Here is a 20,408-nt window from a genome sequence, read left to right on the forward strand (position 1 = left end):
CACAAAAGTAATAAAAGCAATAGAGCTGAAAGTTAATATTGGGGCAATAGCCGTATTTTCCATGCCCTTGGCCAACAGTCTGACACCACAGTCTCTGGGACCCCACAGACCACCTAAGCTTAGGTAGGCACACTGGTTCTGGTAGCCTGGATCTTCACTTGTGCTACCTTGATACTCTCGCAAGCTAACTGGATGTCCTTATCTGTGCCATTTATAACCAGAATGTCCTAACTGTCCTGTAGATGACTTGCATCACTGGATGTAATCATGTGCCATGTGGATGTTCTACCTGTGTCATGTCACACAGATCACTTAACCTATACCACCAGGATATCCTCACCTGTGGCCTATGGTCACGTAATCTGTGTCACCAGAAACTACACTAGATAGTCAGCCATGCCATGCTGTGACACCCATGGTAGCTTGAGAGAGGTGGCAAAGGCTGAAACAGCTTGTCATTGAAAGTGTTGGGGGGAAAAGCTGAGGTCAGGAAAATCAGGCCTGTCAGTCCAACTGCCTTGGAAGTCTTGAATGCATAAGCTGCAAATACTTGCTAGTACAGGGATGCAGTCTCTCCCTGTATGCCTGTCCTGCTACAGCCTCTTGAAACTCCCATCTTTTTTTTTTTTTTTTTTTTTTTTTTGTCTTGTGATTTTATGAAGAGATCTGACTGTGAAAACAAGGCAAGGGTACACGCCACCCACAAGTGCCACTTCATTCTCCGACAACAAAGTTTAAATCCTAAAACATTTGAGGGGAAATATGTATGGCATGAAATTTGCAAAGCTATACTCTGGAGTGATGAAACATTCGTGTCTATGATACTGATGCTGCCAAGCTCTGTCAGGGAAGGGGTCCAAGTAAAACACATTCTTAACAAATACAAAAACACACCTGGGCATCAGATAGGGAGACGATTGCATTTCATGTCAACTTGGAGGCTTCTGTTTTAAGTGACAGAGATACTACAGAAGCTTAACTAGGAAGAATCCAGAGAGATCAGAGGCTGAACGTGCCAGCCTTGCAGCCTGACCTTAAAATGCTAAGCTAGTAATGTACACTCTTGAGAAGATCAGCTGATTCATAGCTGGCCCTTGCTACCATCACTCTGCTCACTCGTTAGTCATTCACATCCATCTCTACCAAGCAATGAAAAGGATTCCAGGATGGGAAAGAGAGGAGAGCTAAACACCAGGACTAGCAAAGTCCTGAGCTAAAATTCATGCATTTCCAGGCAAATCCCTGAGATGCCCACTCTGAGGACGAGGATGCTCTTTCCATACCATCCTGTGAAAAAGACACTTTCTTATTTTAATCTTCAGAACTTTAACAGAGGAAGAGACAGAACTCACCATGAGAACAAGGAAGACAATTCAATTACTCAGGCAATGGCCAAGAGCTCCAGAGGTAAAGCCGCTTTTCTTTGGTGAAGGGCAGGACCTGTGAGCTAACAAACATAAGCATGTTTTCTGCCCCCAGGGTTCTAACCATCTGAAATCTGAACAGAAGTGAAAAGCTCAGGTCAATGCCCCTGCTAGGGGGAAGCAAGAGAAATGCTTGCTGAAGGGGTGAATAAATGAATGGAGGTGTGGAGTGTAGCTTAGTTGAATACCATATGTAATAATAACTTCATCATTATAACAACAATGTACATCTTTAAAGACAATCAGGGCAGGAGGTATCTTGCACATTCAATGAAAATTCTTTACACACAATGGTTCAAGTGCTCCGGAAATAGAATGGGGGCAAGATTAAGTAGTTTAGAAAGCTCTGGTCTTGAACACCACCCCCACCACAGTGACTGATTAAAGACACTCTGTGGTACATCGGAAGCACGAGAGCTTGTGGGTCAGACACGGCACAACATTGCTGCTGTGATGAGGAACTCCATGACTGGCTCTTACATTTCAGACACCAGGGAACAGCCAGCCCTTTCTCATGGATCTGTGCAGAGATAGTTGAGGATGGACGGCAGCTATGTACAAAAGGCACGAATCTCAGGTGGGGCAAAAGAGTTTGACATTGACTTCCAGGGCTGTGCCACTGCAAAAGTAGATGTGGAGTGAACACAGAACAACAGAGATTAAAAACAGGAAATGGGTGCATTGAGTGCCGCTTCTGGGAAATGATGAAATGAAATGTGTTTCAACCTTAAGGTGTAACCATGAAAGCTGAGTTTAATCAAGGTTGTTAAGCTGTGTGCTAGGACTTCCTTTTAAACACAGATGTCGTATTGATACTATGGCTCGACCCGCTCCTCTAGTATCACGGAGAACACAATGGTGAAGTTCACAAACCATTCACCACATCACAAAAACTAATAGAGGGTACAACTCCGGAACAACTGCCAAGTGGCAAGCAGTTCAGAGTTCCTCAGCCTGAACTCATAGAGTTTATTCTCAGTCACCGTCTACGATGTTATCCAGAGATGTTAACACACAGATTAATGAAATAACTGGGAAATCTGAGAGAACGCCTTAGTCCAGAGGCAGTGCTTACATTACAAAGCAGGTTTGAAACCTGTAACTGTGCCAAACAAATGCACTTTGTTTCCTCGGCCTCTGGCTCCAGGCCAGCTGCCTATGGCACCACCTGTGACTCACTGGCATCTAGCACTCGATGAAGCAGCACCAGAGGCCAACCCACCCAGGAAGGCTTTTTCTACAGACTGACAACGGGGCAGTTGTACAAATCATACCCAAGATCTCCATTTATGAGTAACCTATGCAAATGAGAGTGATCAAAAGAATAGAAATGATGGGAAGTTTAACAAGTGTACATGTTTTCACACTTTGGTGACACATTTCTAACGGTCAGGAGTGAGCAGAATTCTGTGGGCAAGGTTAGCATCTCTGTGAGATGATGAGCAACACACAGGCCCTGAGGGACTGCAGCGCAGTGCAGGGTCCCTCGCAGAAGATGTTCTTTAAGGAGCCAGGTAGAGAGGCGGGAGGTGCTTTTTCATCAGCGCACTAGATTTCCAGGAGGGTGCAAACTAAAGCTTGCGAACCTACTACGACGGTCAAAGGGGCTGGACCAGTGGCGAGGAGGAAAGTTCATAGGTCTTTTCGAGGTATCAGGGACCAGACTCATGGCTCAAGGAGACAGGTACAGAATGCATCGTGGTCCCACCTGGTCAAATATCTCAGCACTTCACACTTGAGTTCTGAGACTGATGTCACAGCACATAGTTACTCAGAAGCCATGAGCATCCCACCTCCAAGTCCACTCCAGGGCAGCCTCTATCCGCTTTGCTTGCCCTGCTACGTCCCTCTGTATCTGCTGAAGTACTTCTCCCAGTTTGGGATCCTGCTGTCTTTTACAGTTGGCTTCTTTTATTTCACTTTGATTCTTTCAACCCTATGGCTCTCTGAATACATTTATAAAATGAAACACACAGGCCCTCTTGTTTAGAGAGAATTGACTCAAATTGTATCTGGTTTTCAAATGTTTCACGCTTATTTTCCATCAACTCCATAGTATACCCATTCTTTGTGTTTTCATAATACTGGGGATTGAACCCAGGGCTAGACAGGTGCACTACCACTGGGCCACACCTGTAGCCACTCAAAGATGATAAAATATAAGAATCAGTACCTTCAATGTGACAGTTTTCCACTCCTTTTCAAGATGGGGTCTTGCTATGTAGCCCCAGCTGGCTTGGAAATTACAATCCTCCTGCCTCAGACTAGCCATGGCTGATTTTAATAAGTATGAGGCATGCTCTAAGATTTTTTTTTTTTTTTGGAGTAGACTGTAACAAAACAAATGCCTTAAACTAGGGACTATTCGGTCAAGAGAAAGCCACCCCAGTGAGCCTCAACATTACATATTCATGACTGTGAAATGGGTTTGTGGAAGACTATCCTTGGCGCCAACCTTCCTTCAGTGGCTTTTAGCCAGCCCCTAAGCCAAAGCCAGCAGACCAGCCTCTGACATATTTGAAGACACATAATATACCATTATCATCTAAAGACCCTACATATGTCTCATCAACACGGTTTCTCCCCTTGCTTGTTGTGTGTATTACAGTTTTTTTAAATCCCACCCCCTCAGAAAAGCTCAGGTTTTCCTCATTATATGTTTTCCTGATTATATGCCTGGAAAATATGTTCCAAACAAGATTAGACTAGATGGTAAATACCCGGCCTCAGAATGCCCTTTAGCAAGTATTTGTTCTTCGGATGGCAACAAAGGTTAGGAACACATAGACTTAAAGGAAAAGTCACTAACAGCCTAAAGAATTAGAAAATGTGGGTTCACAGTCCTGGGAGATTCAGAGATGAGAAAACCAGCCAAACAAGCAAGCACGGTGCCAAGCCACTCTCTTCCAGCCTGTGCTGGGTTCTTGGGCATGTGCTTGGAGTCACCCATCTGCATCACAGAGGCAAGGTCTCCTCCAGCAACCATGTTCCACATGCCTCATGCACTACCTGTCCTGCAGTTAGCTGTACATTGTTCAAGGTGTCATCTCTTAGCTTCTGTGAGTAGTGCAGGGACATCTTTTGAAAGATTGGGTAACATCATCACACATAACAACAACTCGTTGAAGCTGTTCCATCCTATCTCATTTGTTTTACGCCACCATCTACCTACAGAAGCCATTCTGACTGCGACCATATCAGGTACAGTGGTCTGGTTGGTGATACTTGAAACAAAGTGATGGCCTAGCTCATTGTTGCAGTGGGTAGGGGCCCTGCTTGCTGTGAGTGATGCCCACGGTCTTAAAAACCACTTCACCCTTATTCAAGTCTTCATGCCGTAGTGGTGGGGAAGCAGCACCTTATAGAAGTGCTATTTACCTCAAAGAATGTGCTCCAGACAACTTATGTATGCTTCACTCCTGCTTGCCTTTTTGAGGTGAGAATGCACTAGCAGCCCATTTATGGGGCATCTCTGATCAGCATACCTTCTCCTGTCCTTCTCGTTGGGACCCCCGTGGCTCGGAAAAGATTGTGTGATATCCCTGGATGCAACAGTTTGAGACTTCTGACTTCTCTGACAAACTCAAACAACAACTTCTGGCAGTGTTTAAGGGTGTGAAAGTGTGAATGACAGATGGGAAATCAAGCAAAGGCATTCTCTTGGAAATGCCCTGGCATACATCAGGAGAATCTTGGGATTTGTGTTATTCTTTCTAAATGTAAGGCAAAATATTTATTATTTATAATTTATTTATTTTTTTATTTTTTCCTTCACAATTTATTCATTACATATCCTGATTGAAGCCCCCTCTCTCAACTCCCCCAGTCCCACCCTCCCTCCCTCTTCCTCGCATCCCCTTCCCCTAGTCCACTGAAAGTGGGAGTTCTCCACTATTGGGAAGGCTAAATATTTACACCTTGATTATAGAAAAACATTCTGCCCTCTTGTCTAGCTCCTTTTTCTCTGAAGCAAACTTTTGTGGTCTGAAGAATGGGCAAGACCCTCCAGCAGCAGCCAGGTAACGGTACTTCACATAAACCAGGAGGGCTGGACCACAGCCACAGCCTTCTCCACTCACTGTTGCTACCAAGCATGCTTTCTACCTGGTTCCCCTTTCACTTAAACTTTCTAAGAAATTGTTCTGCCTTTACAGCATACCATCTGCTCGTGAATGATCCGACCCATTATGTGGCATGGCACCACACCTTTCATCTGACTCCCAGAAACCCTGGATTTCAGGAGAAAATCAATTTGCCGAAGTAAAAAGGAAACTCAATACAAGACTGGACAGGGAAATCTCCTTGTAAAACAACCTTCAGTGGAATAGGAGGTTTGAAAAGAGTGGGGGGCAGTTAGATATTTTTACTCCTTTAACTGAAGTGTATGAAGGTGTTTTGGGTCCCTTTAAAGAACCGCATTTTGAATGGTTTGAAGACATGACTTTGACTTTAAGCTTTGTCCATGAGCTATTTCCTTCTGCAGGTGTCTGTGTTGTGCAGGGGAGCAGGGATCAACACAAAACTCTTAGCAGATCAGCAATGTTAATTTCATCGTTTCCATATTTTATCCACAGAGTATCACACTATCAAAACAGAAAAAAAGGGATGTTTCATCCATCTTATGTAGTGACAATGAACCTCTTAAGGACAGGGATCCTGTCTTATTCAACAATGTCCATCTGTCTGGCAGCTGCAAATGACCTCCACAGACTGAGCTGAGATACATGGAACTAAGCAAGATGACAAAGATGAGCAGATTCCATTCCATTGCTCAGCCAAATGTCAAAGGTTTCAGGATGCACAAGAGCTATGTGTGTCTTCACATCTCTGCTGGGGAAACGACTCATGAGCTGTTGGTCGACGGGACAAAGGTCATGGCTGCAAAACTCTCACACATTCTGGTAGCACACCAAGAGCAAGGGAGACGGTGGCCTTTCTCCTCAACCTTCTGCCCTCAGAACTGTTAAGTTTATAAACAGTGAACATGTGCTTAAGAAGCGATGAGTTCACATGTCATTATTAGTGAACCATCTGGAGATTCAAGGCTAGCTGTGGCGTGGTGTCTGCTAGCACATTTATGTAAGAGAGATAGACACACGCAGGCAAGCTCCCTTTAATGAATGAGAATGGCGAGAGGCAAGGCAAATGTATGGTAGTTTCTGCTCTGTGTGTTTACTATATTTCAAGGAAAGGAATAATTAGACAGAAGAAGGGGGCATTTAGTGGTCCTTTTAGTATGTCTCACCTGCCACTGGAAGAGCTCTCACTGATGTGAAACTAGAGACGATGTGGACAGAAGCAAAGGTCTCATCCCCCATGCTGCCAGCACCTACAGTGAGCGACCTGCCTGCTGATGGGTTTAAATGGACTGCTGAGTCCACACGGTGTCTGTGTGGCCTTTTATCCCATGTGTTTCATGTACCTAACTCTCAGCACAGCAGCAACATGATATTGCTTGAAAGCTGTGCTTCTGTTTGCTTTGCTTTGTGGGTACTGGGAGTGGGAGAAAGACATTAGCATTTAAGGCCAACTGTGCATATCCATTGCATGTTTTATCCATGTTCAGACAGAAGAGATTACAGTAATGCATCACTTAATAACATGGATATTTTCAAAGAAGAAATGCATCTGAGGTGGTTTCATCCCCACATGATCATCCACAGTGTTAGCTGCAGATGCAGACAGCTGCCACACACTAGCAGATACCATCAGCGACTGTCACATGGCATTTTCTAACATATGACAGTTTTTGCCTTTCCCAGGAGAATGGTCACATCACCATCAGAAGATCCAATAAAAGCAGCTATGAACTTCAGTATACCTAGCTAACTATTTCCATAAATAAATAAATTTTAGGTGTCTGAAACCAACAGAATAGTTTGTGGGACAAGCTATATTCTTCAATATTTTATTTCTTACTTTTCTCTTGTTATTTTCTTGTCTCTCTATTCTTGCACTTTTCCTCTTTTCTATCAAAGGGTGCATTCAGTGATATCTCCTAACTTGGTGGTTTTTGCATAGAAGGGTGCCTGGAAACAAGCAGATAAATGTTTGTCTCAAAACTGCCTCAGGTGTCTCTCGACCTCCAAAATGCTGAAGCCACTCACATTCATCCTTCAGCTCCAGCTCTGAAAAGCCACCAGCAGCAAGGCCTGATGCATATTTAGTCAACTCTTTAAAGGAACAGGTTCTTGTCCATCTGTGACACTCATGACACTCATTCCAGGGGTTGGAAGTTCTGGAGGCTACACAGGTTTGAGGAATAGGCCACTAATCACTCAGATTTTCTTTTAATTTTCACAACTAAGAAGAAAAAAAAATACCCCAATCTACTTCTTTTTCAAAATCTGCTACAATAAAGTTGGGTTCATAGTCTGAAGTAGTCAGCAAAGTCAACGTTCCCTGATTTTACTTACTCGATAGCAGGCTTTCTGTGATATAACTAGCTAGACTATCTCACCACAGTAAATCCTGAACCAGGAGTGCAGGACTAACTCATCAGAAAGCAAGCAAGCAAGCAAGCAAGCAAGCAAACAAACAAACAAACAAAACAAGAGCTAGTGACCTTGAGGAATGTGGCTTTGACTCTGCTACCACCAATGGGCACCTAAAGATGCTTCAGGTTACTCATGACAACAAGGCTGTACTTGATGGTCCTGCTTGTGCCTCCAGAACAGGGTTTTGGCCCAGTGCAACACTATCCATCTGTTGGTTCTTAGATCCATGCAAGCAACCAAATTTTGATGACAATGTATCTATGATCACATGTGAAGGAATGGAGGGAAGAAGAAGAAAGAAAGGAATAAAGGAGGGAGGGAGGAAAGGAAGAAGGAAGGAAGGAAATTATAAGTAAAAAGAGGGAGGCAAGGCAAGGGTTGGAGACAAAGAATGAGGAAAAAGGAAGAAAGTAGGCATGAGGGAGGGAAGGGGAAAGAATGAAGGGGAGGGAGGGGAGAGAAAGGGAATAAAGAGGGAAGGAATGAGAGAGAGAGAAGAAAGAGGAGAGGGAGGAAAAGGGAGAGATGACAGAGAAGAAAAGGGAGACATAAAAGGGAAAGGAGGGGGAGGAAGGGAGGGAAGGAAGGAGAAAGAGAGTGAGGTAGGGAGGGAAAATCATAAGACAATAACAATACAAAGCCACAACTACAGATCCTATCTCTGTGCTCTGGATCATGGTGTGCTCAGGAAACCCAGCAACCACAGGCACAGGGACACACCCTGTCTCCTGAACTGTAAGAACAGTGGGCAATGTTGCTTGCAAGGCTGGGGTCTATGTATGCTGAGCTCAGGCATGGGGTGAAGCATGAAGGGTGGGAATGCCAGAGCCACCCGTGCCTGGGCTTTCAGAACTGCAGTGGTTGCTGGGGCAAACACCAAGCTTCATTTTAAGGAAGTTGGCCTCTATTTCTCCCTTAAAAATCCTTTTCCAACACCCCTTCCTCTCCATTGCTTCATCAGGTTGCAGCAGTTTTTTTTTTTTTCTTTTTAGGAAGTAGCGAGAGGATTCAGTGGCCACCATTTTTTAAAATTTTATTTTTCAAAACCAGTTTCACAGCAGTCATAGTGTATCTCTGAGGCTAGGTTTGCTGGTAGCTGTCTCCAGTGGTACTCTTCTGGAATATGCTTTGTCTATGAAGCAACTGTCATGTTTTGAAGAGATTTATTTAAATAAATAGACTCATGCCAAGATACGGGAGAACACAAGAACAAAATGAAGGGATGGAAATAAAAGTTAGAAGTATTCCCTGTCACATGTGAGTGTGCTGGATTCAGGGAAGTGGCTGTGTTTTCCAGGTTACTGCTGTTCTTCACCAGCTGCTATCTGTGTGGAAGCGAATGCCTATGGGGCCTAATGCTAAAACGCTGATACCTAGAACACAAATAGGACAGGACTTAGACTGAGCAAAAGTGTGGAAGAACTAGACAGTAAAATTCAGCAAGCATTCACATAATACTTTTCTATAGTGTAATTATATGCTTTTCGCAGGAACTCCCAAGATCCATTTGCCTGACACCAGGGGCTACTGCTCAGTGCTGGAGCACAGCACTGGGAAAGACAAATCAGGCCCCTCCAAATGGCTGGTTTAGTTGGCTCCTGAGGATAAGAAAAGTGGCCAATTCAAACTGAGATATGATATAAGCATCAAATATACACTGGGCTCAAACACTTAGTCCAAAGGAAAAGTAAACATTTCCATTAAAAAAAAAACACCTATTTATGGTGAGTATATATTTGTAATAATATAACATTAATTTTTAATTAATTTTTGTGCTTTCCCCCCCCCTTTTTTGAAAAAATAGTCCGTTCCTCTAGGGAATTCAGAAGCACCTTTGCAGATTGCTGCATTTCCAGCAGATAGTGCTACTCTAGGAAAGGAGACTGATGCACAGGTGAATTCCAGAAAGACTGGCTGCCACTCATCAATGAGATTCCTAACCTCGCACAAGGACTGCTCATGGCTGCGCTTCACAGGCTAGAGCTGGGGTGAGCCTATCTGTCTGTCTGTCTGTGTAGGGGATGACAGCAGTTGTGGGCATGTGTGTGGTGTAGACACAGAGCAGTCTGAGATAAGGGTGAATATTCAAGAGGCATTCCACCAAAAGTAAAAGCAGTTGCTAAAATAATACACCGAGAAGCACAAACCCTTCACAGGTGGTTTCATACCTGCTAGCACAAAATGGCACGTAAAAACCAGTGTGAGGACGATGGAGAAGTCACCCTCCTCCACAACTCTAAGTAGATGCACTTGACTTTACGGCAACACAGCATCCTCTTCTTAAGGTTATAGCCACTGCACTTAGGTCTCAGCGTTCTCCACCCAACACTAATTTCCCTAAAGGTTGCTTCAACTGTCATACTAGGATCAAACAAGTTAATCGTCATTATTACACATTCTGGTGCAAACAGAAGCCGAAGAAGTGCTCTGGGGGGTCACTGCTGATTCTTATTTTTATTGCCACCAAGTTCAAGTGGAGTGTACAGACATCGGGAAAGCACTCAACATTTTGCCAGGTTCTAAGAATAACAATAATCCTATAGCTGCCTGCAGGGCTGTAATAAAAGTCCTTTTCTCATTTCAGCAGGGTTTCACTTCTAGGCTAACAGTCTTTCATTTGGTATAAGTGAATGTCCACAATTGCCTGAACCCTGCCGGGCAGCAGGAGTCAGCCTGGAAGCCGTCCATCGATGAACAGGATCACAGCTCACACCCTGCTGGATGGGGAAGATGCTGGACGTTCAGTGCTTCACTGGAATCCTGGCCTGGTGACTTCAGTGGAAATCGACAGCCTGCAGCCACATCCCCTGTAGGGGAAGTACTCTCCTGGCAGCCAGCCTTGCAAAGACACACCCCGGTCCTGTGGCCAGCGATGGCTGCCTTGACCTGACTCCTGAGAAAGGCAGGGCGAATGGCTCTTCTACCATAGAAGTGAGTTCCAGCAAGCCTCTGATGCTTCAGGGCCTCAGGAGTCCCTGGTCCCTCCATGGTAAACTGAGCTTTTGATCATTCTCCTCCACATTTGCATATTGCGAAGCCTTACTGAGAAAGTGTCTTCACAATCACCACAGCTGCAGGTGTGTACTGATGGCTGGCTTGAACGTAACTCGTGGATTCAAAAGGACTGTTCTGTTCATTAAGAGACAGAGGGCCGTTGCTGCAGGAGGCCCCATTTGGTGATACCAACAGCAGAGAGCCACTGGGAGCCAATTCCTGTGAGTCAAATTTACCCTACAGTACACAGATAGCTATCAAAAAAAGTATATATATACACACACACACTCCCTTACACTTCAGGGTAGCTGTCAAGATATGAAAATTGTATCAAGGCAACTCTCAAGTCCCGAACCAAACTAAAACAAAACAAAACAAAAATCCCTAATTTGTAGCGTTGGCCAATGTCTGTGGTGTAAATACTTCTAACCATGGGGGACTTCAAGCTGCTCAATAACAATCCAGCAGCATGAATGAATGAATGAATTGCAGTCAGCTGATCCAATCTGGCTCCCTGCTGACTGGAGCACACATTTTGAATTCTTCCTAAGTTTCTCTTATCCTAAAAAAACATTCCCAACAAAAGACTTAAGATTGAGTGTATGTGGTGGAGGCCGGAAGCTGGGACTCAGTCACTCAGGGCCCTAGGAAGAAAACTTCCCTGCACCCTTTTCCTCCCCCAGCAGGCATCTGCACTGTGCTCAACTGCTTCTGTGCAAACTTGAAGGGTGATGGGCAGGGCTTGATGTCTGTGCTTAAACCTTTCTACTTTTGCATAAAAGGAAGAGAAGCTTTTTTTTTTCTCTGGGTTAAATTTACACTTCCCAAATCAGAAAAATGTCCTAACCAGATAGGAGGACAGGTGGCAACTGGCAACCGCAGCACAAAACTTGTTGTTTTTTTCCATTTCTTTCTGAAACCTTATGCAGGAGGAAAGTTAACGGAATGTCAGTTGACTGCTCTACATACAGAGCCACCGAGTCTTTCAACACACAGAGAACAAAGCAGAAAATAACACTGAGACAGACCAAAACCCAGAAACAGACAGTAGCATTTGTCTATCTGTTCAGGGCCCTTTAATCTTAGATTCCTCCTCACTTCTCTCCGTAAATTAATGGAGCGCGGTGTGATTTTTGAATTTCGGTAGTCAGAGTAAAGGGAAGATAAGATCACTATTAGGTTTTATTTATAGAAACAATCCACTTTCCACAGTTAAATTGCATCTCTGGAGAGACAGAGAGGAAAAGCTGTACATCCGAGGGTGGGAGTCCAGCATCTTTTTCTTTTTGGTTCAAATTTCTTTACTATATACTTTTAATTTCTACGTTGGCTTCTGGAACAATTCTGACCACAATAAAAAGTCTTAACCAGCCGGAGGTGGCCTATGTGAACATGAAAGCTCTCATGTGTGGGAGATGCTGAGGGCAGCATCGGACGGCATTTCAGTCAGTTTCTCACCTGGCAGCTCTATGGGGATGTGTGGGTATCACAGGGACTTGGGTGGGTTAGCACCATGGGTGATGTGTCAGGGAGAGCCTCCCACAAAGACTCTGCCCCTCTGCCTCAAATAGTAGTTATGCTGTTGTGAATCAGCAACCTAAAGTAATGAACGTGGTGAGCATCAGATTTTGCCATGTTTCCTCCTCCCAACTTCGAATCCTCGTGCCTGACCTCTCCTCTCTTTTTGTTAAATGTCTTTTCTGTAGCTTCCATGCTACAATTCTTCTTAGAAACTTCACCCAAACCACAGGACTTGTTCTCTGTCTCTTCCCATAGCTCTTTTTCTATACTATTAAAGGCTGGTGTTCCCCCAAGGCTGCCAATGTGTGCCCAGGGTTTCCCCCCCATTGTCCAACCTAGCTAACTTTATCCACAGATGGAACTTCTGCCTCTTCCATCCCTACATTCTAGCTAATTCGTTGGCTCAGAACCATTGTTAGATTTTCTCTTAATCAACTTTGGATTCCCCACTTTGCCCAGTATAGTCACTGTTGCCACAATCACTGTAGTTGATAACTACACCCACGGACCTATGCCAAGTCAGTAGACAAACACCACCTCTACAAGCCTTCTTCTCCTTACCCACACCACCTCCTGGCACAGGTTCAAACACTTTTCCAGGAAAACAAAAAATTCCCAACAATTGCTATCACGAGAGCAAACTCTCCCGTGTAGAGCCTCTGGGGCCATCACCTGGGCCAACACGTTGGGAAAGGCTCCTTGCAACTCCACTGCTCACACCGAAAACCAAGCTGCTGGGATCCTCCAGTGCCTCAGTGCCTCTACTCTTTTGCATCTAAGCATCCTTCCTTCTTTCCTCAACTCCTCTCACAGTCAAACTAGGGCTGGCTTTCTCTCATACTCCTGATCATACCAGCCCTTCCATGAATCAGAATCTTGCTGTGAGCCTCAATCCTCAGCCAGTTAGAGGAACTCCTCCTTGTATATAGTCCCTAAGAGGAACTCATATTCTTGCGGATTTATCATTGCATCGTTGTAATACAGTCGCCAACTCCAGCTTCTCTTTAGTTCCAAGGGTTCCACGGCAGTGGCTGAGCCTGACTTATACACGAAATGGCTTTAGGAATAGTACTGGGATCTGATGAGTGTCAGTCATGGTTGAGGGCCAGACAACCTACACAATGCTGGGACCTGACCCAAACTACGTCTATACAGATACCAAAATGAATCCAGCAGGGGTTGGGGTAGGGCTATGCTTTGCAAGTAAGTGTCTCTGTTTTGGGTCAGATACTAAAGAAATTCCAGGGCTTATGGTCAGCAGTCTACAAATACAATGGGGTGAGTGGGTATAGAGTGGCCTTCGTGTGCAGAAAGAGGCTATCCCAAAGTGCGAGGCCATGCTCTCCCCTGACCCTCCATGAGCATGTCTGTAGTCTCTCTCCAACAGCATTCAGCAGAGCTGTCTTAGACCTCTTATGCCCAGGAGTTTGAGTTAATGGTTCAGACAGGAAGTTAACAAAGTTCTTTTTAGGGACCTTGAGTTACCCTTTGTTGGGACCCATTGTGTGATTTCATGTCAGGTTTAGTGTCAAGGCTTCTGTCCCAAGTCACTTGCTAATAGGAGTCTCAGGCACAGGGTCACCCAATTGAGATGATATGTCACTTTTGTCATTGGCACAACATGAAGACATTAACAGCACAATGAGGGTTGGATGAGGTGAACTCCATGCCAGGGTATAACATGCATGTGTTGCTTTGGTAAGGCGAACCCCTCATTTTCTAGGTGCAGAGATGATAGTCCCCGTGGAGCTGTTGAGCTAGGACACATGAGAACCAGGGCCTTTAACTCTCTGCAAGGCATCTAGCGGACAGCAAGAATCTCCAAGAAAACAGCTGTGGTGTCCCGTCAAGCTCCACACAATTAGGGCAGTGAGATGTCTCAGGAGGCAAAGGTGCTTGCTGCCAAGCCTGATGACCTGACCTACATCCCTGCGACCCACTCGGTGGAAGCAGAGCATTGACTCATGCAAGGTGTCTTCTGACCTCTGCACATGCACAGTGGCACGTGCATATCGTTCCCCCACACCCCCTAAAAGAAGTGTGATAAACATTTTAAGAAGCAACAACCACACATTCACCTCACAACACATAGCACGTATACATATCACCACGTGTGCCACAAGCACGATGCCACACCCATAATGCAAACACTGTGTACAGCATACATACCAAACAAATTGCACAGGCCACACACATAAATACCACATACATACACACCACACAGAAGCCCCCGGTCACCGTACACAAATAACATATACCACACATGTACACACCACATACTACTCCACACACAAACACTCCGCACAAGACATAAACATACATGTCACAAAAATCACACATACCACAAACAAGCCACACACACATACACATACATACATGCCGAACACACACCACACAAATAACATATACCGCGTATACACTAGATATGCTGCTCACATGTTGCTACACATCATACAAATACAAATGAGACTACACTCATTACAGATATATGCTGGATATGTACACACACATATGCACCATGCAATATACAATATCATATATACACCATACAATACCATACCAAACACTCACACACACACACACACACTATAGCACACACATATCACACAGATAGACATATATGCCACATATCACACACACATCAAATACCATACGTATACATAGCACGACAAACACACCACATATATGCACACATAGTACATATATATGTACACACACATACCCTCCTCACATACTCCACACATACATAGATACATACCATACATATTTATTATCTCACCCACAAATACACATGCATAAAAACATCACATACCCATATGCACATATACTGTACATTGTGCACAAATATACATATATATGGACATGCCACACACAGGAACACATGAACAAGCACACACGTATCCCTCATGCACACAAACACACATCCACCCATCACATACACAGCACATAAACCAGAAGCAACCATGCACACACAGGTCCTGAGAGACACAAATCAGTTTCCATTTCCTCCAAGGAATAGCCTTAAATTCCTGCTGCCCAGTCTCCCTGTTGTACACCCAAGCCCACCCTAGGAGGACAGGAGATACGCAGAGTCACTGCAAAGTTCAGGCATAGCCAACTGTCAGGAAGTTCTGTGAAGAACATTGTGATTCCTGCTGGTTGAGAGATTAAGGGAGATGCAGAAGGCTAAAGGCCTGGTTAGCAGTCTGCAATTCACATTCCTCCGATGGAGGCAAGGCCTCAGCCACATACCAGCCTCTTGAGCCAAGCATGGAAAGAGAAAGAAGGCAGGAAAATAGTTTTTGTAACACTGCTTACTATCTCATGTTTTGGGAAATTCATGAACAGGGGATCCTTCTCAGATGATTGGGACATGCCTGTGGGGGCTCCCGTTGGCTTTTACAAGCACTCCAAGGTAGAGATAGTAAGTTACATTATGAACAGCATAGAATTTTACACATCTGCCCTGTTGAAACCATAGCACAGATCATTCATCTCTGAAGAAGAGCAAGGAAGGGAGAAAGAGAAAGCAAGGCCCACATGAAGCCAACCTACATACTCCAGTCCTCCCCAGACAGAGCAGAGAAGCCCAGCGGCCGAGGTGGTGGCAGCTCCCGAGCCTGGAGACACTGCCTGCTCACACCTTCAGTCCCTGCATTTGCTGCAGCTGCTCAGATGCTGCTAGATAATGCTTCTTCCAAGCCGAAATGGGGCTATCGCTTCAGAGGAGATGCACTTCACTGATAAAAACAACTTCCTCTAGCTGCTGATTAGATAGCAGGACTCACATCCGTACTTGAAGCCAGCTGCCCACTCGCCAGCCAGGCCTGCTGTCTCTCTTCCAGTCCTGAAAAACTCTCTCCAGCGCCTCTCCCCTCTCTCAGGTCTAAGAGAATCCTCACTTGCCATCCGGCCCGAGAACCACCCTTGCCTGCCTAAAGGTGACCGTGGAGACAGGAGAAAGGCAAGGGTGGTAGTGATGGGGTGAATAAGCCTGGTGCTGTAGTATGTTTGACAACGCCACAGTGAAACACAGATTTCGTATGCCAACCAAAACCAACACTAAATACCTCCCTACCCCACAGGAGAGGACACTGGCACCAGGACAATCAGTTAAAACATAGTGATGAAAATTTATTTTAAATGTCCTTATCATGTATACGTCCTATATGCAATGAAAACTTGAAATGATTGCTTATAGTTCCTACTACAGCCCTGTCCTCATGCCTGAGCCAGTGTAATGAGTCAGTGTAAGAAGAAAAAACAAAGCAGCCAAACAAAATAAAAACCAACATCAATATTTGCATACACTTCATTATTTCTTTCAGGATTCCTAGAGGAATGAAAAATGTACATTTTGTTTTTTACAGCCCAAGCACTCAGAAGCTGTGCACAGGGTCAGCCTCTCTCCATGCCGGCAGATGACTATCAGGTTGAGATTCACTCAAACAGAGACTGAAAAGATGCGTTTCCTAAATTGTACCCCTCAGAGTTCGATCCCATTTCCTTCTGTCTGGGTTCTGCACTGGTGGTCCTAATTCTCAGCCAAGGGCCTACCATTCCCTGCAGACCCGGCAGCTTGGTCTGCAACACTGTTTCCAGTTCCGCCGTGGGTGTCTGTGCCTCTGCGGGCTTTTCCCTTGGACTCTGTGCTAAGCCCCACACTGGCTGGGCCTTCTCAGGGTGTTCGTGTTTTCAGCCTGGAATCCCCCCTTGCACTCCTGGTTTCCTTCTCCCTCTGCTCCAGCTTCCCTATGGCTGCATTTAACATAGCATGGCCCTCTGAACTCTCACTGTGTGGCTATAGTCCCCAGCTTGCCAGGTGGGGATGGCAGCACAGTTCTGGTTCCTTCCAGGCCACACTGGGCAAGGGCAAACCCAAACCAGGAGGAAACTCACCAGAAAGAAGGAAGAAGTATTACTGAGCAAAGGAAGAGAGTATAGAGCCGTTGTTTTTCTTTTACAGGTTGCCTTTCTGCTCTCTAGGCATCAACCTGGACACTGCCCCACAGGAAGGCTTTTACAGGGCCTTAGAAGTTCTGTGTCAGTTCAGCTGGGCTCTGCCCTCCCTCCAGCAAACAATCAAGATTTGGTAAACTCAGGGTTGCCTGAAGAGGTCAGTGAGTGCTTCCTCAGCTTCAAATGGTTTCAGATACAACCACTTCAGAGAGCTGAGAGTTCTCTCATTATTAAAGAGACCACTTCAGAAGAACAAGCCACAGTGCCATTAAGTATTCTGATGACTAAATCCCCACTTTCCAGAAAGTTCTCCTGTGGGTCTGACTTAAATTCTTCAAGCAGCAGTTCACATCTTTTATTTCTTTTTTCAAACTTTGAAGAAAATGGAGGCCCAATACCAGTGCTTGTCTTGCTCTGCTTCTGGCTGTCATTGTCCTAGTATTTAGACATAGATCTACAGTGTCCTTTCTTCATTATTAGAAAGAGCAGGAGTATGTGAAACCCTAACTTTTCAAATCCTGGGAATGACCCACTAACCAGCTGGGGGCTGGTTCCTACCATTGGTTTTCTTACGGTTCTTGTCTGGTGCTAGAGCCTCCTGCTATGGCTCACAGCTGTCAACAGCAGGCCCATCACTTTCCAGTCTCACCCAGTGAGTGACCCGACCTGCTCTACCCTCCATGCTGGCCAGCTCTCACCATACATCTGTGGACTGTACACTCCAAGGGCTCACAGTCTCCATTTGAAGTCAGTCTCTCCTTTGGCATTGTCCTACTCCAACACATTTCTCTCTCTTCTGACTATTTTCAATTTGCTGATATTATGGGTTCATTTTTAATTAACGAACTCATTTTTTTCCTTATGCTCTGTTGCCTGTACTCTGCTCACTACTGAAACCACACTGGCCCCTTTTCTCCAGGACTGTAAGTCTTGCAGTGTATAACACACTTTCCTGATCTTTTATTTTTGTCTTCACTTCTGTCTTCTTTTCTTGTCTGGCCCACAAAACCATTCTGGGGCATGTGTTAGCTGTTCTTGCTCACATGAGGAAACTGAGGCTCTGAGAAGATGAGAAACTCTGTCCTGAGGCTCACAGCCAGATACTAGGAATCTGAGATATACCCCTACTGAGACTTGCTCTCCTGCATGACCACTTCCCTCATACCAACCAATTCCCTGTTTCCACCGTGAGCTTGCTTCCTCCTGCTGTCCTTTGCTCCTTCCCCAGATTTTTTGGACTCCTGGTCCACTGTCCTTTTTAGTCCTTGGTTCTCATGAACCACTTGAGGAGATGGTGTGTTGAGGTATTGCTTCAAATTTATTTCCTTTGATTTGTGAATATCCCTACATGTTATCTTCTCACCATTCTACTAAATGTTATATTCTACAAGCTACGGAACTCATGGCCTAGAGCCTACATGTGGAAACAGGTGGATTACCTTCAAGAATCACTTAGGACAAGATAGCCACAATGTGGTATGACTGCGGGTACTTCTGTAGCAGATCCTCTCACACCTTTCCCATATCATCCTGTCTGTACTCTGGCCTTTCGCGCTCGGCTTTTCTGGCAAGTGATTCTTTGGCCTTTAGCTGTCCACAAGAACCTTTGCTTGCTTATTTCATGATGCTCACTTCAAACAGCCTCCCCTGTCTTCAGGGCCACATCAACTGCTACTGTCAAGCCAGGCCAAAATGCTTACCAGGCATTTTAATTTCTCAAGTTTGAAATTACTACCTTCTAAACTTCATCCTGAAAGGAAATTGAATTAAAATTGTACACACTGATCGTCAGGGAGAGGAGCCCTTGGAAATGACAAGTCCAGTGGAAGTCCAATGGGCTTTTGTCCATACCAAACACACCTGGGACTAAGCACTTGACTCAGGATGCAAAGGGCGCCATCTGAAGGAGCCAGCAGCAGTACCAGCCATGGATGATACCCTCTCACACTGCATGGTCAAAGGGACAAGCATTTTGTGGGCCCTCATGACCTATTCATCTGCAACAAGTGAAATACACACATCTTCCCTGCTCTCCAGGAACCAGCCTTGTTGTTTTCAGTTCCCTAAAGCATGATGATTCTGCAGAGGTTCCCACAGCTGCTGTGGAATTTCAGGGCAAGCCCACCTCTTTCTCCATGAGAACCAAGTCAGTAGGCTGACTCTGAAGTAGGGGTTCTCCCTGTGTGGCATGGTCAAAGGAGTTTCTTTTGTTTCCCAGAACAGAGCCTCTTGCTTTGTGATGAGAACCACAGGCAGGTCCTGAGCTTTGTTTATTCCTGCGTTACCTGTAGTAGGGGGTTGCTTTCTGGACTAAACAAAGGAGATCTAACTAACATTTAAATTTATGTAAATATGTTTCAAAAGGTACCTAACCAAGCTAGTAATACAGCACATAGTAACACCAAAATCACTTGCAATCAACAGAAAACAACCTTAAAAATAAACACATCAGTTAAAACAGATTGCTCAAGTCCCAAATTTAGGAAACCCTGAAATATATTAAGTGACTGACCTCAGAGGACAAAGAGAGGATGAACCTACACCTACCTTAACCTACATAGCAGCCATTTCCTAACTGGCAAATGCCTCAGCCAGCAGGACAGCGGGGTGACCCACTTACCCATGCCTCGCTCACTCTTGGAGTTCTGCTGTGCTCCAGAGGTGGTGGAGAGGTCTTCGGGGACAGGCATGGGCTCATCCCCTTCATCTGGAGTGTCACTGACTGGGGGGCTCTCCTTCCCTGCAGACACAAATCAGAGCTTGAGTTTCTGGCAGGTGCTGTCAGCTGCTGAGAAACCCTTAGTGCCCGGGATTCACCCTGATGGCACACTAGGGCAGCATGAAGGGGTACCTGCTTTGAGTTAATACTGCTCTGTTAGGACCAACATTTATTTTTAGGAATGAGGATCACTGCCAAGGGCTAAATCAACATCAGAGAACAAAGATTTATAAAAGGTAAACAACAACAAAAGACAAAACAGCATCTGTGACCTTAGCTATTCCTGGTGCTAAA

At 45.0% G+C, this 20,408-nt stretch overlaps 1 protein-coding gene across 2 annotated transcripts in view; it reads right to left on the minus strand.

The window, feature by feature from the left end:
- Positions 1–20,408, minus strand: part of Ikzf1 (IKAROS family zinc finger 1) — an 89,734-nt gene that overhangs the window by 47,453 nt on the left and 21,873 nt on the right. For both annotated transcript variants that reach the window (XM_055624263.1, XM_055624262.1), the window contains exon 3: positions 20,016–20,135. In XM_055624263.1, the coding sequence (XP_055480238.1) occupies positions 20,016–20,135 (120 nt within the window). The remainder of the gene's footprint in view (positions 1–20,015; positions 20,136–20,408) is intronic.

The sequence above is a fragment of the Psammomys obesus genome, unplaced genomic scaffold, assembly GCF_907164565.1.
Source record: "Psammomys obesus unplaced genomic scaffold, mPsaObe1.curated_primary_1811, whole genome shotgun sequence".
NCBI lineage: Eukaryota > Metazoa > Chordata > Mammalia > Rodentia > Muridae > Psammomys > Psammomys obesus.